The following is a 22,040-nucleotide window of genomic DNA, read 5'->3' on the forward strand; positions in this document are numbered from 1 at the left end:
GGAGGCGCAAACAATAGCCCACAGGCCATATCCACCCCACCATGTGTTTTTATGTGGTCTAGGAGCTAAGACCAGCATTTACATTTTGTTTGAAATAATAGATTTATTGAGATATAATTTGCATAATTCACCATAAACAGCAACCTTTTAAAGGGTATAACTCACTGGTTTTTAGTATATTCACAGTTGAACAGCCATCACCACAATCTAATTTTAGAGCATTTTCATCACTCCAAAAAGAAACTTTGTACCTGTTAGCACTCAGGGCTCCGCCCAGCCCCTTGCAACCATTCATCTGCTTTCTGTCTCTACAGATTTGCCAGTTCTGGACTTTTCTTAGGAATGGAACCAGACAGCATGTGGCCATTTGGAACTGGCTTCTTTCATTTCTCTCTTTCCCTCCCATGTATGGCATTTAAGCTACGTGGTTGTATCGCATTTTTAAAACCCATTTATCAGTTGGTGGGCATTTGGATTGGTTCTACTTTTTGGAATTATGACTTATCATGAATAATGCTGCTAAGAACATCTGTTTGAAGTGTTTGTGTGGGCATGTGTTTCCAGATCTCTTGGGTCTGTACCTGGGAGTAGAACTGTGTGATAACTCCCTATTTCACTTTCGAGGAACTGCCAGAATATTTTCCAAAGGGGCTGCAGCATTTTACTATCCAGTAGCATGTTCCTACACTTTTAAACGGTTGAGAAGTCAAAAGGAGAAGAAAATTTCGTGACACATGAAAATTCCATGAAATTCACATTTTAGTGTCACATTATAGACATAATGAAGTTTTACTGAAACACAGCTATACCCCTATTCATTTATGTATTGGCTATGGCTGCTTCCATGCTTCAGCAGAGCTGAGTTGTTGGGACAGAAACCATATGGCCTGCAAAGCTTAAAATATTTACTATCTGTCCCTCAAGCTGGTCCAACCACTCTGGAAAACAGCATGGAGGTTCCTCAAAATGTTGAAAATAGAACTACCCTATGACCCAGCAATTGCACTACTGGGTATTTACCCTAAAGATACAAACATAGTGATCCGAAGGGGCACGTGTACCCGAATGTTTATAGCAGCAATGTCTACAATAGCCAGACTATGGAAAGAACCTAGATGTCCATCAACAGATGAATGGATCAAGAAGATGTGGTATATATACACAATGGAATACTATGCAGCCATCAAAAGAAATGAAATCTTGCCATTTGCGACAACGTGGATGGAACTAGAGCGTATCATGCTTAGTGAAATAAGTCAATCGGAGAAAGACAACTATCATATGATCTCCCTGATATGAGGACATGGAGAAGCAACATGGGGGGGTAGGGGGATAGGAGAAGAATAAATGAAACAAGATGGGATTGGGAGGGAGACAAACCATAAATGACTCTTAATCTCACAAAACAAACTGGGGGTTGCTGGGGGGAGGTGGGATTGGGAGAGGGGGAGCGGGCTATGGACATTGGGGAGGGGAGGCGAACCATAAGAGACTATGGACTCTGAAAAACAACCTGAGGGTTTTGAAGGGTCAGGGGTGGGAGGTTGGGGGAACAGGTGGTGGGTAATGGGGAGGGCACGTTTTGCATGGAGCACTGGGTGTTGTGCAAAAAGAATGAATACTGTTACGCTGAAAAAATAAATAAAATGGAAAAAAAAAATATTTACTATCTGTCCCTTTACAAAAAAAAGTTTACCAAGCCCTGCCCTAGACTGAGGGCTCCACCTTACTGTGACTCTCTTACACTGAATACAGAAAGACAGCACTCCTAATCATATCGGATGGAACTTCCACTGACAAACACATAATAACAAAAAACCCTAAAACCTACTAATCTATTTTTTTGGTCATGGAGTTATACAGAAATCAGCCAACTAGAGAGAGTCAATTCCCTTACCTGGCCCTAAAGAGGAAAAGCGCAGACTGTGGTCAGGGACAGAACTTGGCCGGCTGGATTGTAAGCTCCCAGAGGAGGGGCTTCACCTATAGGAAGGAGGCTGTTTTTCATGTTTACAGCATAACGACAGACAGGATGCCAAGGCTGCTGGTTATGTGCGCCCCTTGGGCCCTCACACAGAGCTGGAGCTTAGGAGGTACTACAAGAAGTCTAAGGAGCCAATAAAAGAAAGACTTACCTGCATCTGTCCTTTTGGCCATACAGGAATAGACGGAGGCCTGTAAATCACCCAAGGCCACGCCCACCTGTGTCCCCTTTGGGATTTCAAACCAGGCACGGGTAGTTCTGCCTGCCACACTGCCAGCCTCCACGATGTCTGGGAGAAGGTGGACGGGAAAGCCTGAGGCCCTCAATCTGCAATCCAAAAATGGACAGTGTATTCACCCAGAGCTGGATTTTTGGTCTTTGCTGTTTCCAGGAAACTCAATGGATGAAAACACTATAGGATACACACACAAGAAGGGAGGGTAGAATCCAGTGTTTTCACAGAGGGACTTTTTGACTTTTTTTAAACCATGAAAAATAGACTTGCATTTTTTAAAAAGAGAACACTCTGGGGATTGGCCGTCCAGGGGAGAAAACAACCAGTTTAAGCAGGGGTGATCAGAAAGAGTTAGATAAGAGCCAGGTATCATCGCCATCCAGCCTTCTGTGTTTGAACCGAACACAAACACTCTGCAAAGGGAGACAGCATTTCAGCACACAGCCGTAGTCAGTTAGCACAGGCCAAACCAAAGTCAAACCCACCAGTCTCCTAAACACCAACTGCATTCATCACTCAGGGTTAGTAAACAGGGGGCTATCAATTTTATAGAATATGCTAGAGAGTCCTTTACCTGAACTACTGGTGCTTTTTGTTTTTTTACAGAGCTCAGAATTTAGACCCTGAAGGAAGTGAACTTAGAGGGCACTGGATTTCTGGATCTGAAAAGGCAAATGATTCCTTAAAATGAACTTTTGAAAGACATCCCTCAAGACTACTTTCGTTTCTTAGCCTTATTTAAGAATTTGTTACACTGACAGTTCTTTGAAATCCGCAGGCTAGGTCTGAGTCACAGAGAACAGGGGAGCCCAACCTACGTCTGGACAACTGTGGGGGACCAGGACAGCATGGTGTATGGGGTACCTCCCCTCCAAGGGTTCACTCACAGCCTGGCCCACCCTTGCCTGGTGACTGGAACAGGCTGAGGGTCTTTGGAACCTGATTCCTGGGTTCTTGGAATCCTCCACTATTGTTCCCAAATGGGAAAGCCCCACTTAAATCGCTTTCATTCAAGATTCTGGCCTTTACCCTGGGAGCCAGCTTGCAAGGATATACTCACATCTCCAAGTTCCAGCTTTGGCTCTGAGTGTTGAAATAGCCCCAGCTAGCAGCATTCTGGTCACACATCAGGGATCTTCGCAAGCCACACAGCATGGCAACCACATAGTCATGGATGGTGCCAGCAGCATCGTAGGACTTCAGGAACTCTGGGCTAGTTTTCATACCAAAAACAGTTCAACGTGGTCTAATAGCAACTTGAAAGCATGTGCTACACCTAGCCGCAGGCAGCAGACTAGACATGGCATAGCTGGGTGGCAGCAGGCATCCCACATGCTGTGGCTCCCTGATGGCCGGACCTCCCAGGGCGAGGCCCTCCCAGCCATTCAGGGCAAAGCTGGCTGGAGTTGGCCTTCAGGGAGTGGTTTCAAGGGAGAATATGCCATTCTCGAGAAAGCAGCACATCAGCAGCCCTGACCTCACCATGAACTTACCACGCAACCGTCGGCAAGTCCCTTGCCCTCTCTGCCTTTCTCTTCCCCCCCTCTGGTTTAGAATCAGATAACCAACAAGGAGCCCTCTGAGAAATGAAGCAGTTCTAGACCAAGTCTAGGTCTTGTGACCACCCCTCTGCCAGGCCACCTCACTGAGGGATGCTCCAGCAGGTGGAACAATACCAATCGGCTGGAGATACAGACTCCTGGCCATTCTCGTGTCCCTGGAAATCCAGCACCCGATTTAAAAATCAGTTGTCCATACCTGTTCTTCAAAAGCCAGAAGATGGTTGCACAGCCAAACCCCGAAGCCACACTGAGATGGGACTCTGGTTGGGGCAAAGAAGCCAGGAACCCACTGCTACACCGGCCGTCCTGCCATGTGACCAGGGGGCTCACAGCTCTGGGCTCAAACACAGGAGAGGGCCCTCCCTCTGTCCACTCACAGCCTGGAACAAAGGAAATTACCAAAAATAGAGAAAAGAAAAACTGACTGGCAGCAGCATGTCCTCGAGACCACTCTGCTAGTGAGATCAGAGCATGATAATGTTTCATGTATGCACGTGGGTTCTGTATCAAAGCACCAGGGTTTAACACCTGGCTCCACCACCAACAGCTGCATGACTCTCACCAAGTCACCTACTCCCTCCATTTATCCCACTTCCTCTATGTTCCCCTTAATTCATTTTTTTTTTCATTTTTTATTTTTTTTTTATTTTTTTTTCCCTTTTTATTAATTTTTTCAGCGTAACAGTATTCATTCTTTTTGCACAACACCCAGTGCTCCATGCAAAACGTGCCCTCCCCATCACCCACCACCTGTTCCCCCAACCTCCCACCCCTGACCCTTCAAAACCCTCAGGTTGTTTTTCAGAGTCCATAGTCTCTTATGGTTCGCCTCCCCTCCCCAATGTCCATAGCCCGCTCCCCCTCTCCCAATCCCACCTCCCCCCAGCAACCCCCAGTTTGTTTTGTGAGATTAAGAGTCATTTATGGTTTGTCTCCCTCCCAATCCCATCTTGTTTCATTTATTCTTCTCCTATCCCCCTACCCCCCCATGTTGCTTCTCCATGTCCTCATATCAGGGAGATCATATGATAGTTGTCTTTCTCCGATTGACTTATTTCACTAAGCATGATACGCTCTAGTTCCATCCACGTCGTCGCAAATGGCAAGATTTCATTTCTTTTGATGGCTGCATAGTATTCCATTGTGTATATATACCACTTCTTCTTGATCCATTCATCTGTTGATGGACATCTAGGTTCTTTCCATAGTATGGCTATTGTAGACATTGCTGCTATAAACATTCGGGTACACGTGCCCCTTCGGATCACTATGTTTGTATCTTTAGGGTAAATACCCAGTAGTGCAATTGCTGGGTCATAGGGTAGTTCTATTTTCAACATTTTGAGGAACCTCCATGCTGTTTTCCAGAGTGGTTGCACCAGCTTGCATTCCCACCAACAGTGGAGGAGGGTTCCCCTTTCTCCACATCCTCTCCAGCATCTGTCATTTCCTGACTTGTTAATTTTAGCCATTCTGACTGGTGTGAGGTGATATCTCATTGTGGTTTTGATTTGTATTTCCCTGATGCCGAGTGACGTGGAGCACTTTTTCATGTGTCTATTGGCCATCTGGATGTCTTCTTTGCAGAAATGTCTGTTCATGTCCTCTGCCCATTTCTTGATTGGATTGTTTGTTCTTTGGGTGTTGAGTTTGCTAAGTTCCTTATAGATTTTGGATACTAGCCCTTTATCTGATATGTCGTTTGCAAATATCTTCTCCCATTCTGTCAGCTGTCTTTTGGTTTTGTTAACTGTTTCCTTTGCTGTGCAAAAGCTTTTGATCTTGATGAAATCCCAATAGTTCATTTTCGCCCTTGCTTCCCTTGCCTTTGCCGTTGTTCCTAGGAAGATGTTGCTGCGGCTGAGGTCGAAGAGGTTGCTGCCTGCGTTCTCCTCAAGGATTTTGATGGATTCCTTTCTCACATTGAGGTCCTTCATCCATTTGGAGTCTATTTTCGTGTGTGGTGTAAGGAAGTGGTCCAATTTCATTTTTCTGCATGTGGCTGTCCAATTTTCCCAGCACCATTTATTGAAGAGGCTGTCTTTTTTCCATTGGACATTCTTTCCTGCTTTGTCGAAGATTAGTTGACCATAGAGTTGAGGGTCGATTTCTGGGCTCTCTATTCTGTTCCACTGATCTATGTGTCTGTTTTTGTGCCAGTACCATGCTGTCTTGATGATGACAGCTTTGTAATAGAGCTTGAAGTCCGGAATTGTGATGCCACCAACTTTGGCTTTGTTCTTCAATATTCCTTTGGCTATTCGAGGTCTTTTCTGGTTCCATATAAATTTTAGGATTATTTGTTCCATTTCTTTGAAAAAAATGGATGGTATTTTGATAGGGATTGCATTAAATGTGTAGATTGCTTTAGGTAGCATAGACATTTTCACAATATTTATTCTTCCAATCCAGGAGCATGGAACATTTTTCCATTTTTTTGTGTCTTCCTCAATTTCTTTCATGAGTACTTTATAATTTTCTGTGTATAGATTCTTAGTCTCTTTGGTTAGGTTTATTCCTAGGTATCTTATAGTTTTGGGTACAATTGTGAATGGGATTGACTCCTTAATTTCTCTTTTCTTCAGTCTTGTTGTTGGTGTACAGAAATGCAACTGATTTCTGTGCATTGATTTTAGATCCTGACACTTTACTGAATTCCTGTACAAGTTCTAGCAGTTTTGGAGTGGAGTCTTTTGGGTTTTCCACATATAGTATCATATCATCTGCGAAGAGTGATCGTTTGACTTCTTCTTTACCAATTTGGATGCCTTTAATTTCTTTTTGTTGTCTGATTGCTGAGGCTAGGACTTCTAATACTATGTTGAATAGCAGTGGTGATAATGGACATCCCTGCCGTGTTCCTGACCTTAATGGAAAAGCTTTCAGTTTTTCTCCATTGAGAATGATATTTGCGGTGGGTTTTTCATAGATGGCTTTGATAATATTGAGGTATGTGCCCTCTATCCCTACACTTTGAAGAGTTTTGATCAGGAAGGGATGCTGTACTTTGTCAAATGCTTTTTCAGCATCTATGGAGAGTATCATATGGTTCTTGTTCTTTCTTTTATTAATGTGTTCTATCACATTGATTGATTTGCGGATGTTGAACCAACCCTGCAGCCCTGGAATAAATCCCACTTGATCGTGGTGAATAATCCTTTTAATGTACTGTTGAATCCTATTGGCTAGTATTTTGGCGAGAATTTTTGCGTCTGTGTTCATCAAGGATATTGGTCTGTAGTTCTCTTTTTTGGTGGGATCCTTGTCTGGTTTGGGGATCAAGGTGATGCTGGCCTCATAGAATGAGTTTGGAAGTTTTCCTTCCATTTCTATTTTTTGGAACAGTTTCAGGAGAATAGGAATGAGTTCTTCTTTAAATGTTTGGTAGAATTCCCCTGGGAAGCCGTCTGGCCCTGGGCTTTTGTTTGTTTAGAGGTTTTTGATGACTGTTTCAATCTCCTTACTGGTTATGGGCCTGTTCAGGTTTTCTATTTCTTCCTGGTTCAGTTGTGGTAGTTTATATGTCTCTAGGAATGCATCCATTTCTTCCAGATTGGCCAATTTGTTGGCGTAGAGTTGCTCATAGTATGTTCTTATAATTGTCTGTATTTCTTTGGTGTTAGTTGTGATCTCTCCTCTTTCATTCATGATTTTATTGATTTGGGTCCTTTCTCTTTTCTTTTTGATGAGTCTGGCCAGGGGTTTATCAATCCTATTGATTCTTTCAAAGAACCAGCTCCTAGTTTCATTGATTTTTTCTATTGTTTTTTTGGTTTCTATTTCATTGATTTCTGCTCTGATCTTTATGATTTCTCTTCTCCTGCTGGGTTTAGGGTTTCTTTCTTGTTCTTTCTCCAGCTCCTTTACGCGTAGGGTTAGGTTGTGTACTTGAGACCTTTCTTGTTTCTTGAGAAAGGCTTGTACCGCTATATATTTTCCTCTCAGGACTGCCTTTGCTGTGTCCCACAGATTTTGAACTGTTGTGTTTTCATTATCATTTGTTTCCATGAATTTTTTCAATTCTTCTTTCATTTCCTGGTTGACCCATTCATTCTTTAGAAGGATGCTGTTTAGTCTCCATGTATTTGGGTTCTTTCCAGCTTTCGTCTTGTGATTGAGTTCTAGCTTCAGAGCATTGTGGTCTGAAAATATGCAGGGAATAATCCTAATCTTTTGATACCGGTTGAGACCTGATTTGTGACCCAGGATGTGATCTATTCTGGAGAAGGTTCCATGTGCACTAGAGAAGAATGTGTATTCTGTTGCTTTGGGATGAAATGTTCTGAATATATCTGTGATGTCCATCTGGTCCAGTGTGTCATTTAAGGCCTTTATTTCCTTGTTGATCTTTTGCTTGGATGATCTGTCCATTTCGGTGAGGGGAGTGTTCAAGTCCCCTACTATTATTGTATTATTATTGATGTGTTTCTTTGATTTTGTTATTAATTGGTTGATATAGTTGGCTGCTCCCACCTTAGGGGCATAGATATTTAAAATTGTTAGATCTTCTTGTTGGACAGACCCTTTGAGTAGGATATAGTGTCCTTCCTCATCTCTTATTATAGTCTTTGGCTTAAAATCTAATTGATCTGATATAAGGATTGCCACCCCAGCTTTCTTCTGATGCCCATTAGCATGGTAAATTGTTTTCCACCCCCTCACTTTAAATCTGGAGGTGTCTTCGCGTCTAAAATGAGTTTCTTGTAGGCAACATACTGATGGGTTTTGTTTTTTTATCCATTCTGATACCCTGTGTCTTTTGATTGGGGCATTTAGCCCATTAACATTCAGGGTAACTATTGAGAGATATGAATTTAGTGCCATTAGTAGCCTGTAAGGTGACTGTTACTGTATATTGTCTCTGTACCTTTCTGATCTACTACTTTTAGGCTCTCTCTTTGCTTAGAGGACCCCTTTCAATATTTCCTGTAGAGCTGGTTTGGTGTTTGCAAATTCTTTCAGTTTTTGTTTGTCCTGGAAGCTTTTGATCTCTCCTTCTATTTTCAATGATAGCCTAGCTGGATAGAGTATTCTTGGCTGCATGTTTTTCTCGTTGAGTGCTCTGAATATATCATGCCAGCTCTTTCTGGCCTGCCAGGTCTCTGTGGATAAGTCTGCCGCCAATCTAATATTTTTACCATTGTATGTTACTGATTTCTTTTCTCGGGCTGCTTTCAGGATTTTCTCTTTGTCACTAAGACTTGTAAATTTTACTATTAGGTGACGGGGTGTGGACCTATTCTTGTTGACTTTGAGGGGGGTTCTCTGCATCTCCTGGATTTTGATGCTTGTTCCCTTTGCCATATTAGGGAAATTCTCTCCAATGATTCTCTCCAATAGACCCTCTGCTCCCCTCTCGGTTTCTTCTTCTTCTGGAATCCCAATTATTCTAATGTTGTTTCGTCTTATGGTGTCACTTATCTCTCGAATTCTCCCCTCATGGTCCAGTAGCTGTTTGTCCCTCTTTTGCTCGGCTTCCTTATTCTCTGTCATTTGGTCTTCTATATCACTAATTCTTTCTTCTGCCTCATTGATCCTAGCAGTGAGAGCCTCCATTTTTGATTGCACCTCATTAATAGCTTTTTTTATTTCAACTTGGTTAGACTTTAGTTCTTTAATTTCTCCAGAAAGGGCTTTAATATCTCCAGAGAGGGTTTCTCTAATATCTTCCATGCCTTTTTCGAGCCCGGCTAGAATGTTCAGAATCGTCATTCTGAACTCTTGATCTGACATAGTACCAATGTCTGTGTTGATTAGGTCCCTAGCCTTCGGTACTGTCTCTTGTTCTTTTGTTTGTGGTGATTTTTTCCGCCTTGTCATTTTGTCCAGATAAGAGGATATGAAGGAGCAAATAAACTACTAATAGGGTGGCAAAGACCCCGGAAAAATGCGCTGTAACCAAATCAGAAGAGACCCCAAATTGTGGGGGGGGGGGGGGGGAAGGGGATAAAAAACAGGTTCTGAAAAAAAAAGAAAAAAAAGAAAAAAAAAAAAAGAAAAAATTTAAAAAATAAAATAAAAAAAATTAAAAAGAAAGAAAAAATATATATATTTAGATGAACTAGTCAAAAAACGTTAAAAAAGAAAAGGGTAAAAGTTTTTAAAAAAATTTAGCAGAAGAAGAAAAAAGAAAAAAGAAAAAAAATTGAAAAAAGAAAAAAAAATAAAAAATTGAAAAAAGAAAAAAAAATTGAAGTAGCCGCAAGACTAAAGAATCATGGGGAGAAAGCCATGAGTTCCGTGCTTTGCTTTCTCCTCCTCTGGAATTGCTCTGCTGTCTTAGGAATTGAATCTGCTTTCTCCTTGATAGATGAACTTCGTCCTGGCTGGATATTTTGTTGATCTTCTGGGGGAGGGGCCTGTTGTAGTGACTCTCAAGTGTCTTTGCCCTAGGCGGGATTGCACCGCCCTTACCGGCGGCCGGACTAAGTAATCGGCTCGGGTTCGCTTTTGGGAGCTTCTGTTCCCTGAACGCTTTCCGTAGAGTTCCGGAGGACGGGAATGAAAATGGCGGCCTCCCAGTCTCCGGCCCGGAGGAGCCGAGAGCCTGGGGCCCCACTCCTCAGTGCGCCCCCAGAGGACAGCACCCAATCACTCCCGTATCCCCAGCCTCTAGCCGCGCTCCGAGCTCACCCAGCCCGCGACCAGTTCAAGGTAACCCCGAGCTGAGAGTTCAGTCCTCGGCTCTGTCTTTGCAGCCGGTTTCTCCGTTCTAATACCTGCGAGCTCTCCGACACTCTGACACCCCCGATCCTTCTGTGACCTTGCGGGGCCTGGGGCCACGCTGGCCCCGCGTGGGCTTCACCCCGGTTTAGCCCCTGGAGCAATGTCCCTCAGTGGAACAGACTTTTAAAAGTCCTGATTTTGTGCTCCGTTCCTCCGCCGCTTGCCAGGAGCCGGCCCCTCCCCCCGCGGTCTATCTTCCCGTCGTTTTAGATTCACTTCTCCGCCAGTCCTACCTTTCAGAAAGTGGTTGATTTTCTGTTTCTAGAGTTGCTGTTCTTCTTCTCTTCGCTCTCCCGTTGGATTTGTAGGTGTTTGCAATGTTTAGATAAGCTATCGAGCTGATCTCCTGTTACCTGATGTAGTCTCAGGCTGCTACTTCTCCACCATCTTGACTCCTCCTCCCTTAATTCATTTTTTAAAGCTGATGACATATCCCCCCCCCTCCCTGTAAGAAAACAAATTTGGCACACTCTCAAGTCTCCTAGTCTCTGTCCTTCCAACCCTTATCATGATAATATTATCTAGACTTGATTCTGGATGATGATATCTAAGTTACTATGGATGTGGGAATAAGTACTGCTTGTCCTAAAGCCACGACAGTCCAGGGGAGCCAGCAGTTCTCCTCTTGATTTATCCTCCCACAGGCAAGGCTGGTTGCCTCTTGCCACAGATCCAAACAATCAACCCACACACACCAACTCAAAGTAGCCCCATCACCCTAGGTTCTCTTACAGTGTTCTCCCCTTTCTTTGGTGTTTTTCTCTTACGATTCTTCTGAAACCAATATTGGGGGAGAGAGCCAGCAGTCAGGCTAGTTTAGCATCTTGGTGGCAACTGTATCTGGAAGTCCAGAGGTGGAGGAAACTTATAACTATTTCTTAGGTCCTGATATCTCTTCCTGCCACATATTGACTTTACTGTCAAACTAGTAGCAAGGGAAAGGGTTAGAGTTAGGATTAGGGTGTATTGTCTGTGCTATATATATAGGGTTGTATGTATTAAATGAGTTAACACATGTACACATTTAGAACAGTACCTGACACGGTGAGTACTCAATTCATGTTAGTGATGATAATGATGAAAATGAATCATTACCTTCTAAACTCTGCCCAAGGTCTAAGACTTCCGACAGCCTTATAGAAAGAGAATACACACCCCCCTACATATCTTTTGTTCTCTCCTATCCTCATATACGGAGATTTCTCACACTTCCATATAATATTAATACAACTGCTGCAGCAGAATGGGAAAAGAATGTTAATATTAAGTGCCAGTTGAGAAAAATTATCAGCAGCAAGAATACTACAAACCCAATGGACAGACATGAAAATCTGGCTCCACATGACATGAGATGGCTTCCAGGTGAGACCAATGCCTGCCATGAAGCAAAGCAGGGCAAAGCCCCACATGCGACTGTTTCATGACCATGACTGATTTCAGGCCCCAGATTTGGGAGCCAAAACCATTACATTTTCTTTTCTTTTTTAAGATTTTATTTATTTATTTGACAGACAGAGATCACAAGTAGACAGAGAGGCAGGCAGAGAGAGAGGAAGGGAAGCAGGCTCCCCACTAAGCAGAGAGCCCGACGCGGGGCTCAATCCCAGGACCCTGGGATCATGACCCAAGCCGAAGGCAGAGGCCTTAACCCACTGAGCCACCCAGGCGCCCCCCATTACATTTTCTTATAAGTATGTTCATTAAGAACCAAAGAAAGAGACTTAACTGCCCCTCCCCCTGAGTTCCAGGCCACAAAACATCCATTCATTTATTCCCTCATATATGTATGATTGAATGACATGTGTATTAAATATCTAATATGTATTAGGCACTGGTTCTAGTCCCTGAGAATACAGCAAAGAACAAGGAAAAGTCACTACCTTCAGAAAGCTTATATGCTAGGGATATAGAATATAAACAAGCAAATATGTAGTACCAGATACTTTAAATTGCTGTCAGTGATAGATACTTGGAGGGTGATCAGGGAAGTCCTCTCTGAGGTGACATGTGAGGAGGGATGTGAATGGAGTAAGGAAGTGATCCAGAAGAATGTCTAGGGACACATACTGCAGGTAGATGGGTCAGAGCAAAGGATCTAGAGGATCTTGTCAGTCTCTGCTTGGTATCCCCGGCCAGTAGCCAAAAGAGCCACGCATCTAAACCATACTCAGTTTCACATGGGCTGAAGGGCTCCTCAAAGCAGTGCACCCTCACAACTGTATACTACATCTGTACTTAAACTTCGAGCTGCATTCTTATCCCAGCTCTAAAGCTGAATCTCTGCAGCTTTTTTTCAACACCTTTATCTGCTTCCAAAACTCTGGTCCTTTTTCAAAAACAAATTTGGACTATTGTTTATTTTGTTTGTATTATAAAACAAATGTGGAGCTCTTACCATGTACAGGTATTGTTCAAAGCACTTCAAAAATATTGATTCATTGAATCTACATAGTAGCCTTATCACATAGGTATGATAATTATCCCCTTTATACAAGAAAAATGAAGCACAGAAAAGTTAAAAAAAAATTGTCAAAGGTCACATAGATACTAAGTGGTAGAACCAGGATTTTCAGTATAAGATGTTCAGATATTACACATAAAGCCAAAGGCTTGGGTCCCAGTCCCCTTCCTGTCCTTGTTAGCCCCTGTGGGTAACCATCCAAATAAAATGTTTACACTGATACAACATATTCGGTTTGCTTTCATTGACTTCATTTTGTTTTTGTCTATTTTTTAAAAACAACTAGCACTACACTGTATTTCTTTTTCTAGGCGTTGTTTTTATCATCCAGCAAATGTTCTGGACTTCCTTCCATGTCAGGATACGTGAACGCACCTCCTTCTTGCTAACTACTTCATATCCTTCTGCAGCATGGGCACACCAACATTTATTCCTCCATGCCAGTTTCCACTAGCGTGACAAGAGGGCAAAGAACGACCATGAACGACCATCCTTATGCACATCCATATAAAAGTGATTTTCCTGAGCAGATTCCAAGCAGCAGAGCTGAGTCATAGCAGTTCCCTTATTTTTAACAGGCCCCACCAAACTGCCCTCCAAATGGCTACGCTAATTTATACTACCACCAGTCATATTTAAAAGAACCAATTTTCCACCCCATTTGCCAACTCTTGGCATTTTCAGACTTTGATTTCTTATAATCCAGTGGGTGGAAAGTAATTTCTCGTTGCTTTCATCTGTGCTACCCTAATTACTAATGACATTGAGCATCTCTTCATATGCTTATTAGCCACTTGTATTTCCTCTTCTAGGAACTGCCCTTCTCAGTATCCTTTGCCCATTTTCCACAGAGCCATTTGTCCTTTCTTTGTTCTTGGTTTTTTAGTATGCACCCATATTCACACTAGCAAACGTTTTCTCCTAGTCAGCTGCTTGCTTTTTAGCTTGGTTTTATGATCCCCATTTCTTTCCTGCTATTACTGAGCCTGGAAATGGAGTCTACAGGCATAATAACCACAGCCTCTCAAAAGACGCTCTCACTGCCTTTCCTCTCTGACCGCTGGCTGGCCTGTGCCCTCATGGAAGCAATTAGCTCTCTGCTCAGCAAACTGGTGCCTGTCTGTGTTGACGGCCTTGAGTGTGCCCTAGAGGGTGAGGGCTTTGTCTGCTCATTTCTATGTCTCAAATGAAGTCTAGCATGGAGCCTTATATATTGTAGGTACTGAAGCTAAACTCATCTATGGCCACCATTAAAACACAGTGACTTGCTGCCAAGTATGATTCACTCAACTCTGCTAAGCAAGTATTACCATCGTCAAAGAGTGGCTTCCCTCCTTCCCAGAAGCAGAAAACAAAACGCATGTAGGTTGTCTCAATGAAATATTAAGCAGCTCTCCAACAATGTGGGCAATGGTTTGTGTGGTTGTTACAGAGTCCAGGAAACGGGCAGAAAGGGAGGTTTATGACCAGACCACAATCTTTAGATCTCTGTTGTCCTTTTTGGGAAGGGTTTTAGTATTAAAAGGACATTTATTCTCATTAATGCAAAATTAAGGAGTTTAAAAAGCTTTTACAACCTAGATTCCCACTGAGAGGCCAGCTCTAACACCCTAATCGGCCTTCTCCTCCAACTACTGATTAGAGCCAAGCAGCTCCTGTGGTCCCAAACAGTCTGACAACAAGCAGATAAGAAGGAGGGAAGGAGCAAGAGATACTGCACTGGCTTCTACAGTCACCCAGGCCCTCCTGGGGACTGATCAAAAGATGCATCACTAGACACCTGTCACATTGCTGAGAGGCAGGTCACCACTCACTTGGCCCAGGAGAACTGGAATCACTAACTCTCCAGGCAAAAAGGGGTGAACCAATGTTCAAATCCCCTTTACTACAGCCCCCAAAGTAGCCACCCATCCTGTACTTAGAACACCTGCAGTAGGGCGCCTGGGTGGCTCAGTGGGTTAAGCCACTGCCTTCGGCTCAGGTCATGATCTCAGGGTCCTGGGATCGAGTCCCGCATCGGGCTCTCTGCTCAGCAGCGAGCCTGCTTCCCTCTCTCTCTCTGCCTGCCTGTCTACTTGTGATCTCTCTCTGTCAAATAAATAAATAAAATCTTTAAAAAAAAAAAAAAAGAACACCTGCAGTAAAATGTTGGCACCTTTGAAGCTGGGTGATGGGTATGTGTCCGTTCATAATATTCTCCCTACTTTTATGTCTATATAGAATTTTTTTATAGTTAAAGGCTTTTTAATGCTAGCTATAACAGGAACGCATAACATCCAAGGAAGTTGGACATTCTTTTGGGAAGTTCCTCTCTTCACTGAGCTACTGCACCCTCCTGCAACTCTGGTCCTTCTAGAGGCCTTTAAGAGCTCAGTGTCTAAAGTCAGACCAACCTGGGTTCAAAAGCTGGAGTCACCACTTGCTGCCATATGACCCTGAGCATATGAACCTCTCTGAACCTCCACTTTTCATCTGCACAATGGGGCCATTAATGTAACCTACCTCATAAAGATGTTGGAAAAGTTCAATGAGATCATATAAGTAACACCCTTACCAAGCATGCAAGTATTTTTATTTTGCTAGCTTAATAAGTCTCCTCCTGGAGGCCAAACAGAACAGGTCACTGACCTCTGCACTATGGGAGACCTGATAGAAGAGGACCAACTAAATACTCAGCACCTGAGCCCATAAAAAGGCTGTCCTGAAATTTGAAAACCACAAACTTCTGTGATTATGGCAAACAACAAAAATTATGCCCAAATTCAAGTGTCCCCTGTGTCTTGGCATCTCCCACAACTACACTAATCTTTAGTTGTCTGCGCTGATGCTCTGAGACACCAACAGAAATAAAGAGAAAGCTGCGGAAAATCCACTCCACTGAATCCTATAGAGAATCAGAGAGAACTCACTCTTCCCTCGCCCTATTTATGGACAGAGTGTGAGTGGAGAGTTCGCTTACTCATTACGCATTTGTACAAGAAAGGGTGCACACAAAATGCAAGAGACAGCATAGGCCATTTTGTTCACACTGCAGGGTGACCTGTTACTTCAGAGGAGAGCCCTCTGCAGCACTCTGCTATCCCACAGTGATTGCTAGGAGCACATGATCACCCCCAGAGCCCAGCATACCTTGGCCTGTTTTCCAAAACATGACTCCATGCATTTGTCCTGACACTCCAATGCCACAAACTTCCTGGAGCAGCTGCCGAGGAAGGGCAGCAAGGCACTCATTTAGGGCTTGGATGATTCTGCTCACATCCTGCTCCTGCCCCTGGAAACAGAACAGGACACATTGGGCAGGAGCACACAGACAGGGGGAAGAGGGCAGAGGCCTCAAGGAATTTCCTGGGTACTATCTGCCGAGCTAATTCCACTGGGGTCACTTCCAGGACCTGCTCACTGGCCTCAGGGAGGACATGTGGGACTGAGATTTCTCTACCACCTTCAGCAGGGCCTGGAGCAGGAATGTGGTGGGCAAGACTCCACTCCCTCCCTGCACAGGTGAGGCACTGCTGCAAATTAGATTCAGAAATGGCCAAGGCTCTGCCCTCTGTGGTAGGTGAGTCTGAGCTGAGGAAAGCATTGTCTCTGCCCTATGAGAGTGGACAGTCTCGCAGGAAGGATAGGAAAACACAAGAAAGACCATAATGTAAGTAGAAGTTAAGGGTCCATCACAAGGGACACAGAGGTTCGGGATAAGGGAAGGATGGAATATAGCCGGGAGGAACCTGGCAGGAAAGTTGTAGACAGAAAAGACCTAATGGACTTAAGCACTTTAGGACAAGCTCTAGCATTTTCTTCCATGTGGACTTTAGTTCATCCACATGGCAAACATTTCCTGAGTGCCTTTAGAGCCAGGCCTTAGACTTGGAAACAAAACACCCACTAGGCAAGGCAGGCAAGGAGATAACCCCAAGAATACCTGGGCAGAGCCCCAGGGAGATGGTCCATATGAGGGGCTGGTAGGAGATGAAGCTATAAAAGAGGAGAGGCTGAGCCCAGTGGAGGACCTCAAGACCCAGGGTGAGAGGCTCCTCCTAAAGCCCTCCCCTTGGGCTTTCTGAATAGGACAGTATCATCATCAGAAGGTTAATTAGGCAATGGTATAAGCTACCCAGAGAGAGACTGGTAGTATAGAGAGATTGGGGGGTGGGGGTGAGATTCAAGAATGTCAGGACCATCCTTTCCTGATTTGCCTTTTTTCTGATCTGCTGCCTCCTTAAGAACTTCTCAAGGCAGAATAACCTTGAAAACCAGTCATGAGAAATAAGAAGCTGTAAACAAAAAGCATACTAATATCTATGAATGAAATGGTCTTAAGCGACAAATATGTGAATAGAATGCAGGATTTGAAAAAGGTTAAAGGTCTCTGGAGTCAGAAGCAAAAGCACATTTATGTATCTTAGAGATAACAAAATGTCAAAACCAATTAAGCAGTGTATCTAAATGGGTGGGAGGTACAGACTAATATAACTTTAAAAGTAGGTGACTCACACCAAAAAAATTTAGGTAGGTTCCATGACCATCTCTTTTAAATTATGAAGTCCCTGTTAAAGACTCCAAGATCCCATCCAATCCCAGGAGATGTCTCCATTCAGTAAGAAGTTTCAAAAAGCTAAGGAGGCCACCACAAAATATGCACTTGTAAAAGCAACCCAAATGACATAATTGTTTTCTCAATGATTAAGTAGATTTCAAGTAGACTCCACACCCAGTGTGGAGCCCAGTATTGGACCTTGAGATCAAGACCTGAGCTGAGATCAAAAGTTGAACACTTAGCCACCTGAGCCACTCAGGGGTCCCATGATCAAGAATTAAACATGCATGTTTAAAAGAGTCATGCCTGTCTGATTAACATTTGTGCTTAAGGAAACTTAAGAGTATTTGGTATTTTAGATAAATTTATATGTTTAAGAAAATTTGGCCTAGGTTACCTTTGTAATTGAGTAACTGATGTAGATTTGCAATTGTAAGTTCAAATCTCACTATCGTATATTTATTTATTTATTTATTTATTTATTTATTTTTAAAGATTTTTATTTATTTATTTGACAGAGAGAGAGATCACAAGTAGGCAGAGAGGCAGGCAGAGAGAGGAGGAAGCAGGCTCCCCGCGGAGCAGAGAGCCCGATGCGGGGCTCGATCCCAGGACCCTGAGATCATGACCCGAGCCGAAGGCAGCGGCTTAATCCACTGAGCCACCCAGGCGCCCCACTATCGTATATTTATAAAAGGACTTTAAACATATAAAACATTTAAAGTTTACATCGTTATCCATTTAACTTATTAGATTTATAAGAATTACTTAGGTATTCTGAAAAGCTTCGGGTCAGGCAACTAGAGTACCTTATATACTTAAATAGAATATTGTATAATGTTATATTTTATATTATATATTTATATAAAATGTATAACTAAGGTACTTAACTGAGATGGCATTAATTATTATTCAAAGGTCCTCAAAAATGATAGTTAGATCTTAGACTTACAAATGGAACCAGCTTTATGAGCTAAATTTAAAAGCTTAAGAACTAGGGTTCTAAATTTAATAAGTTGAATACTTATTTTTATTTCAACCAAAGTAAAACGTTCTGGCACATAAAAATTATCTCGGGGCGCCTGGGTGGCTCAGTGGGTTAAAGCCTCTGCCTTCGGCTCAGGTCGTGATCCCAGGGTCCTGGGATCGAGCCCCACATCAGGCTCTCTGCTCCGCAGGGAGCCTGCTTCCTCCTCTCTCTCTCTGCCTGCCTCTCTGCCTAGTTGTGATTTCTCTCTGTCGAATAAAAAAAAAAAAAAATTATCTCAAGGCACAAAATAAATTTATACTTAATAACTAGAAGGACCCATGGAAAACTCAGAAGAGAAATGTGGCTCAGCTCTTAATAAATGTCTGGTCTCTGGAGAACTAAAAAGCTCACAGTCTTGGAAAAGTATCTAAAGATTAAGCCCTCAAGCCCCAAGACACCCTGCCCAGGGCAGAACGCAGCCTTCTCCTCCTTAAGACAAATCCCTCACTTGCCCCCGTCAGCCAGCTGGCCTTGGGCAGGGGCAGTTCTAAGGCTCCAAACAAGCCTGAACAAAGGAGAAGGAAAGGAAGGTGAGGCTGGGTGGGGTGGGGGAAGGAGTGGGAAGAGAGCACAAATCATTTCCCTGAGGCTGCAGCCCCAGATTCTAACAAGACTCTATAACAGAACTGACTAGGCAGCGAGAGACCAACAGAGAGGAGACACATGGCTGTGCACCTGAACTGAGATGTACTGGGAGTATAAAAATACATACCAGACTTCAGATTTAATATGAAAAAACACAAAATTTATATTATTAATAATTTATATTAATTATTATATATTGAAATGATAGTACATTGGATACATTGGACTAAATATGCAATTAAAATTAATTTCAAATGTTACTTTTTACTTTTAATACTAGAAAACTGAAAATTACAGGTGTGCATCACATTTGTGGTTAGAATTTCTTTTGGATAGTGCTAAAGAGTTCCCACAGGACCTTGGAAGGAGTATCAACCCAAGACAGAGGAGCCACTGTTTAAAATGAACCCAGGGTGGGTGAGTCGTGTGGGTGGGGATAGTGGAGGAGGGAAATGGGCAGGTGGCAGTGAAGACAAGGGGGTAGTCAGTGTTCAGCAATTAATTCGAGTTTCAACAAGTGAGTGTGATCAGGGAGTAGCTCTTTGACAATGGGCATACCCACAATGTAACAGGATTGGTGCTGCCCCCTTTCCTTGGTTCAAAATATCCATCGCTCTACAACCAAATCAAATCCGAAAACTTTAGATTTGAGGAGGAATGCAGAAACTCATTCAACCCTCCTACCCACCAACCCCTCTTTACAAATGAGGAAACCAAGACCCAGAAAGGGGAAAGTAATAACTCATAAAGGGTGGCAGAGATTCCAGCAAACATCCTGGTATTTTAAAGTCACAAATACTTAAAAGCTGCCAAGCTTGACCTTGGTGTATACAATACTTCCTAAGAGTAAAAAATATGGACATAAGGAAAGGACAGAGTCATCAGGCCTTTCTGTAGCTCAGTGGTCCTCACCTCAGGGGTAACGTTTGTCCCCGAGGGTACATTTGGCAGGAGGGGACATTTTGGGGTGTCACAACTGGGTAGAAGGATCTACTGGCATGTAGTACGTAAGGCCAGGGATACTGCTGAATAACCTACAATGCACAGGACAGCTCCCCACAACAAAGAATCATCTAATCCAAAGTATCAACAGTGCCAAGGTTGAGAAATTCTGCTATAGATGAAATTACAGCAATACTGTTTGTCCCAGAGCACAAAATAGATGTGGAGGATGCAAGGGTGCTATTCCTGGCCTCTCCTAAAACTGTCATTAGGCAGGTGTGGCACACTGTGTGCCTGTAAACACGGAACAGCCTGCTGCATGCTGTGGGAAGCCTAGAAAGCAGTTTTCAAGAAGTGACCCTATTTCAGGGCCCCTGGGTGGCTCAGTTGGTTAAGCGTCCAATTCTTGATCTCAGACCAGGTCTTGATCTCAGGGTTGTGAGTTCAGCTTTCCCATGCTGGGTGGGAAGCCTACTTGGGAAAAAGGAAAAAAAAAAAAAAAAAAGACTGGATCTATTTCAAGAGAAAAGTGCAGTGCCTAACTCCACTCCCTGTAATCCCAGCTCTGCTGCTCACCCCCACAGAGTAAGAGCAGAAGACGGCTCTATTTCATAGTCCATGTAGTGAAATAAGCATTCTAAAATACCCTGATGCCCCAACCAAAGTAATTTTGACTCTATGAAAATGCAAAGTGCTCCTGAACTCTTTATCCTCTGAAATGTTTCTGAGCAAGATGGACTCTGAACCCTAAAGAACTTAGATAAGTGCCAAAAGATTGTGAAAAACAAGCTCTAGGGAATGAGGCTTGTTCATGGCTGGAAAGGGCCTTAGAGGCCACCAATTTCAACTGGGAGAACAAGCAAAGATCCAGAAAGAAAAAAAAAAAAAGTCCTAAGGTTTCACAGAAAGTTCCTGGATATTAATTTCTATTGTCAATTAACTGAACATAGAGCTACCTTTTTCAGGGAATTAATGGAATCCAGCTCTAAGAACTGATGATCTTTCTGAACCCACATCTCCAAACAGATCCCGCTGCGGTGCAATTCTCCATTTCTACCCCGTAGCTTTCACAAAACACTAGTTTTAATATATAATGATCCATCCGATCTTCTCCTGACATTTAAATCAGCTTATCTCTCCTGTCTGTGTCTGCACCGTCCTTCCTCCAAGATGTCTCAGCCTTTGGGTCCTGGTGTCTTTTGCTGACCAAGTGTTTCAATTCCCCAGTCCACATTCCATCCCTGCGGAATGAGAAGAGCCACTTATGCCCTGATTCTACAATCTTAGTTCCTGAGGAAAGCCTATATTCTGCCCTGGGAACAAACTGAATCCTGAACTTGAAGATACCGGATACCGGCAGGTGTGAGGTGCAGAGAGGTCAAAAACAAGAGGGAGGCCTGAGGTTACACGGGGAGAGCAATTTCCCCAGATCAAAGTACAGAAAGTGGAGGGCAGAGAGCACCGGGATAGAGCGCCATGAGCAATACTCTCAGAGGCCAGAGAGCCAGACGGTGTCAGCAGGTGGGAAAAGCTCCTGGGAGGAAGAGTAACGGATCAGAGGGAGCTGCGGCAGGCAGGAAGAGGTCAGACAGGCTAGAGAAATCAGGGAGACTTCTTTGAAGAAGAGGGGTGTCGAGGAGGCCTCCTTTGAGGAGCGAGAGAGTGGCTCCCCGAGGCGGCGCAGCTCTAGGACGCTGCCTCACCTGGTGCCCTGCCGTCGCACTCTGGGCCGCCGCCTCAGCTCGCGTAGCCCGGGCACAGCTCGCCAGTACCACAAACCCGGACGGGTCGCGGGGCACGGCCTCCACCAAGGCCGCCTTCACAGACGTAGTACCCAGGTCGATACCCAAAGTGACCACCCGCATAGCCATTGCCTCAGAGTCGCGCAGCTGACGTATGGGAGACTGGCGCCCCCTCCTGCGCGCTCCACACGGATTCTAGGCGCCGAGGCGGAGCCAAGCCTTCAGCCACACCCAAC

General features: G+C 43.7%; 1 protein-coding gene across 1 annotated transcript in view; it reads right to left on the bottom strand.

Moving 5' to 3' along the window:
* The window catches only part of SHPK (sedoheptulokinase), a 29,005-nt gene extending 7,006 nt beyond the window's left edge, over positions 1 to 21,999 (bottom strand). Inside the window, exons 1-5 of the mRNA XM_045986338.1 lie at positions 21,766 to 21,999; positions 16,098 to 16,239; positions 3,978 to 4,161; positions 3,280 to 3,432; positions 2,136 to 2,311 (exon numbers count right to left, since the gene is read on the bottom strand). Of these exons, the coding sequence (XP_045842294.1) occupies positions 2,136 to 2,311; positions 3,280 to 3,432; positions 3,978 to 4,161; positions 16,098 to 16,239; positions 21,766 to 21,933 (823 nt within the window). The 5' untranslated portion in view covers positions 21,934 to 21,999. The remainder of the gene's footprint in view (positions 1 to 2,135; positions 2,312 to 3,279; positions 3,433 to 3,977; positions 4,162 to 16,097; positions 16,240 to 21,765) is intronic.
* Between the last annotated feature and the right edge of the window lie 41 nt (positions 22,000 to 22,040).

This window comes from Meles meles, chromosome 18 (assembly GCF_922984935.1).
Source record: "Meles meles chromosome 18, mMelMel3.1 paternal haplotype, whole genome shotgun sequence".
Taxonomy (NCBI): Eukaryota; Metazoa; Chordata; class Mammalia; order Carnivora; family Mustelidae; genus Meles; species Meles meles.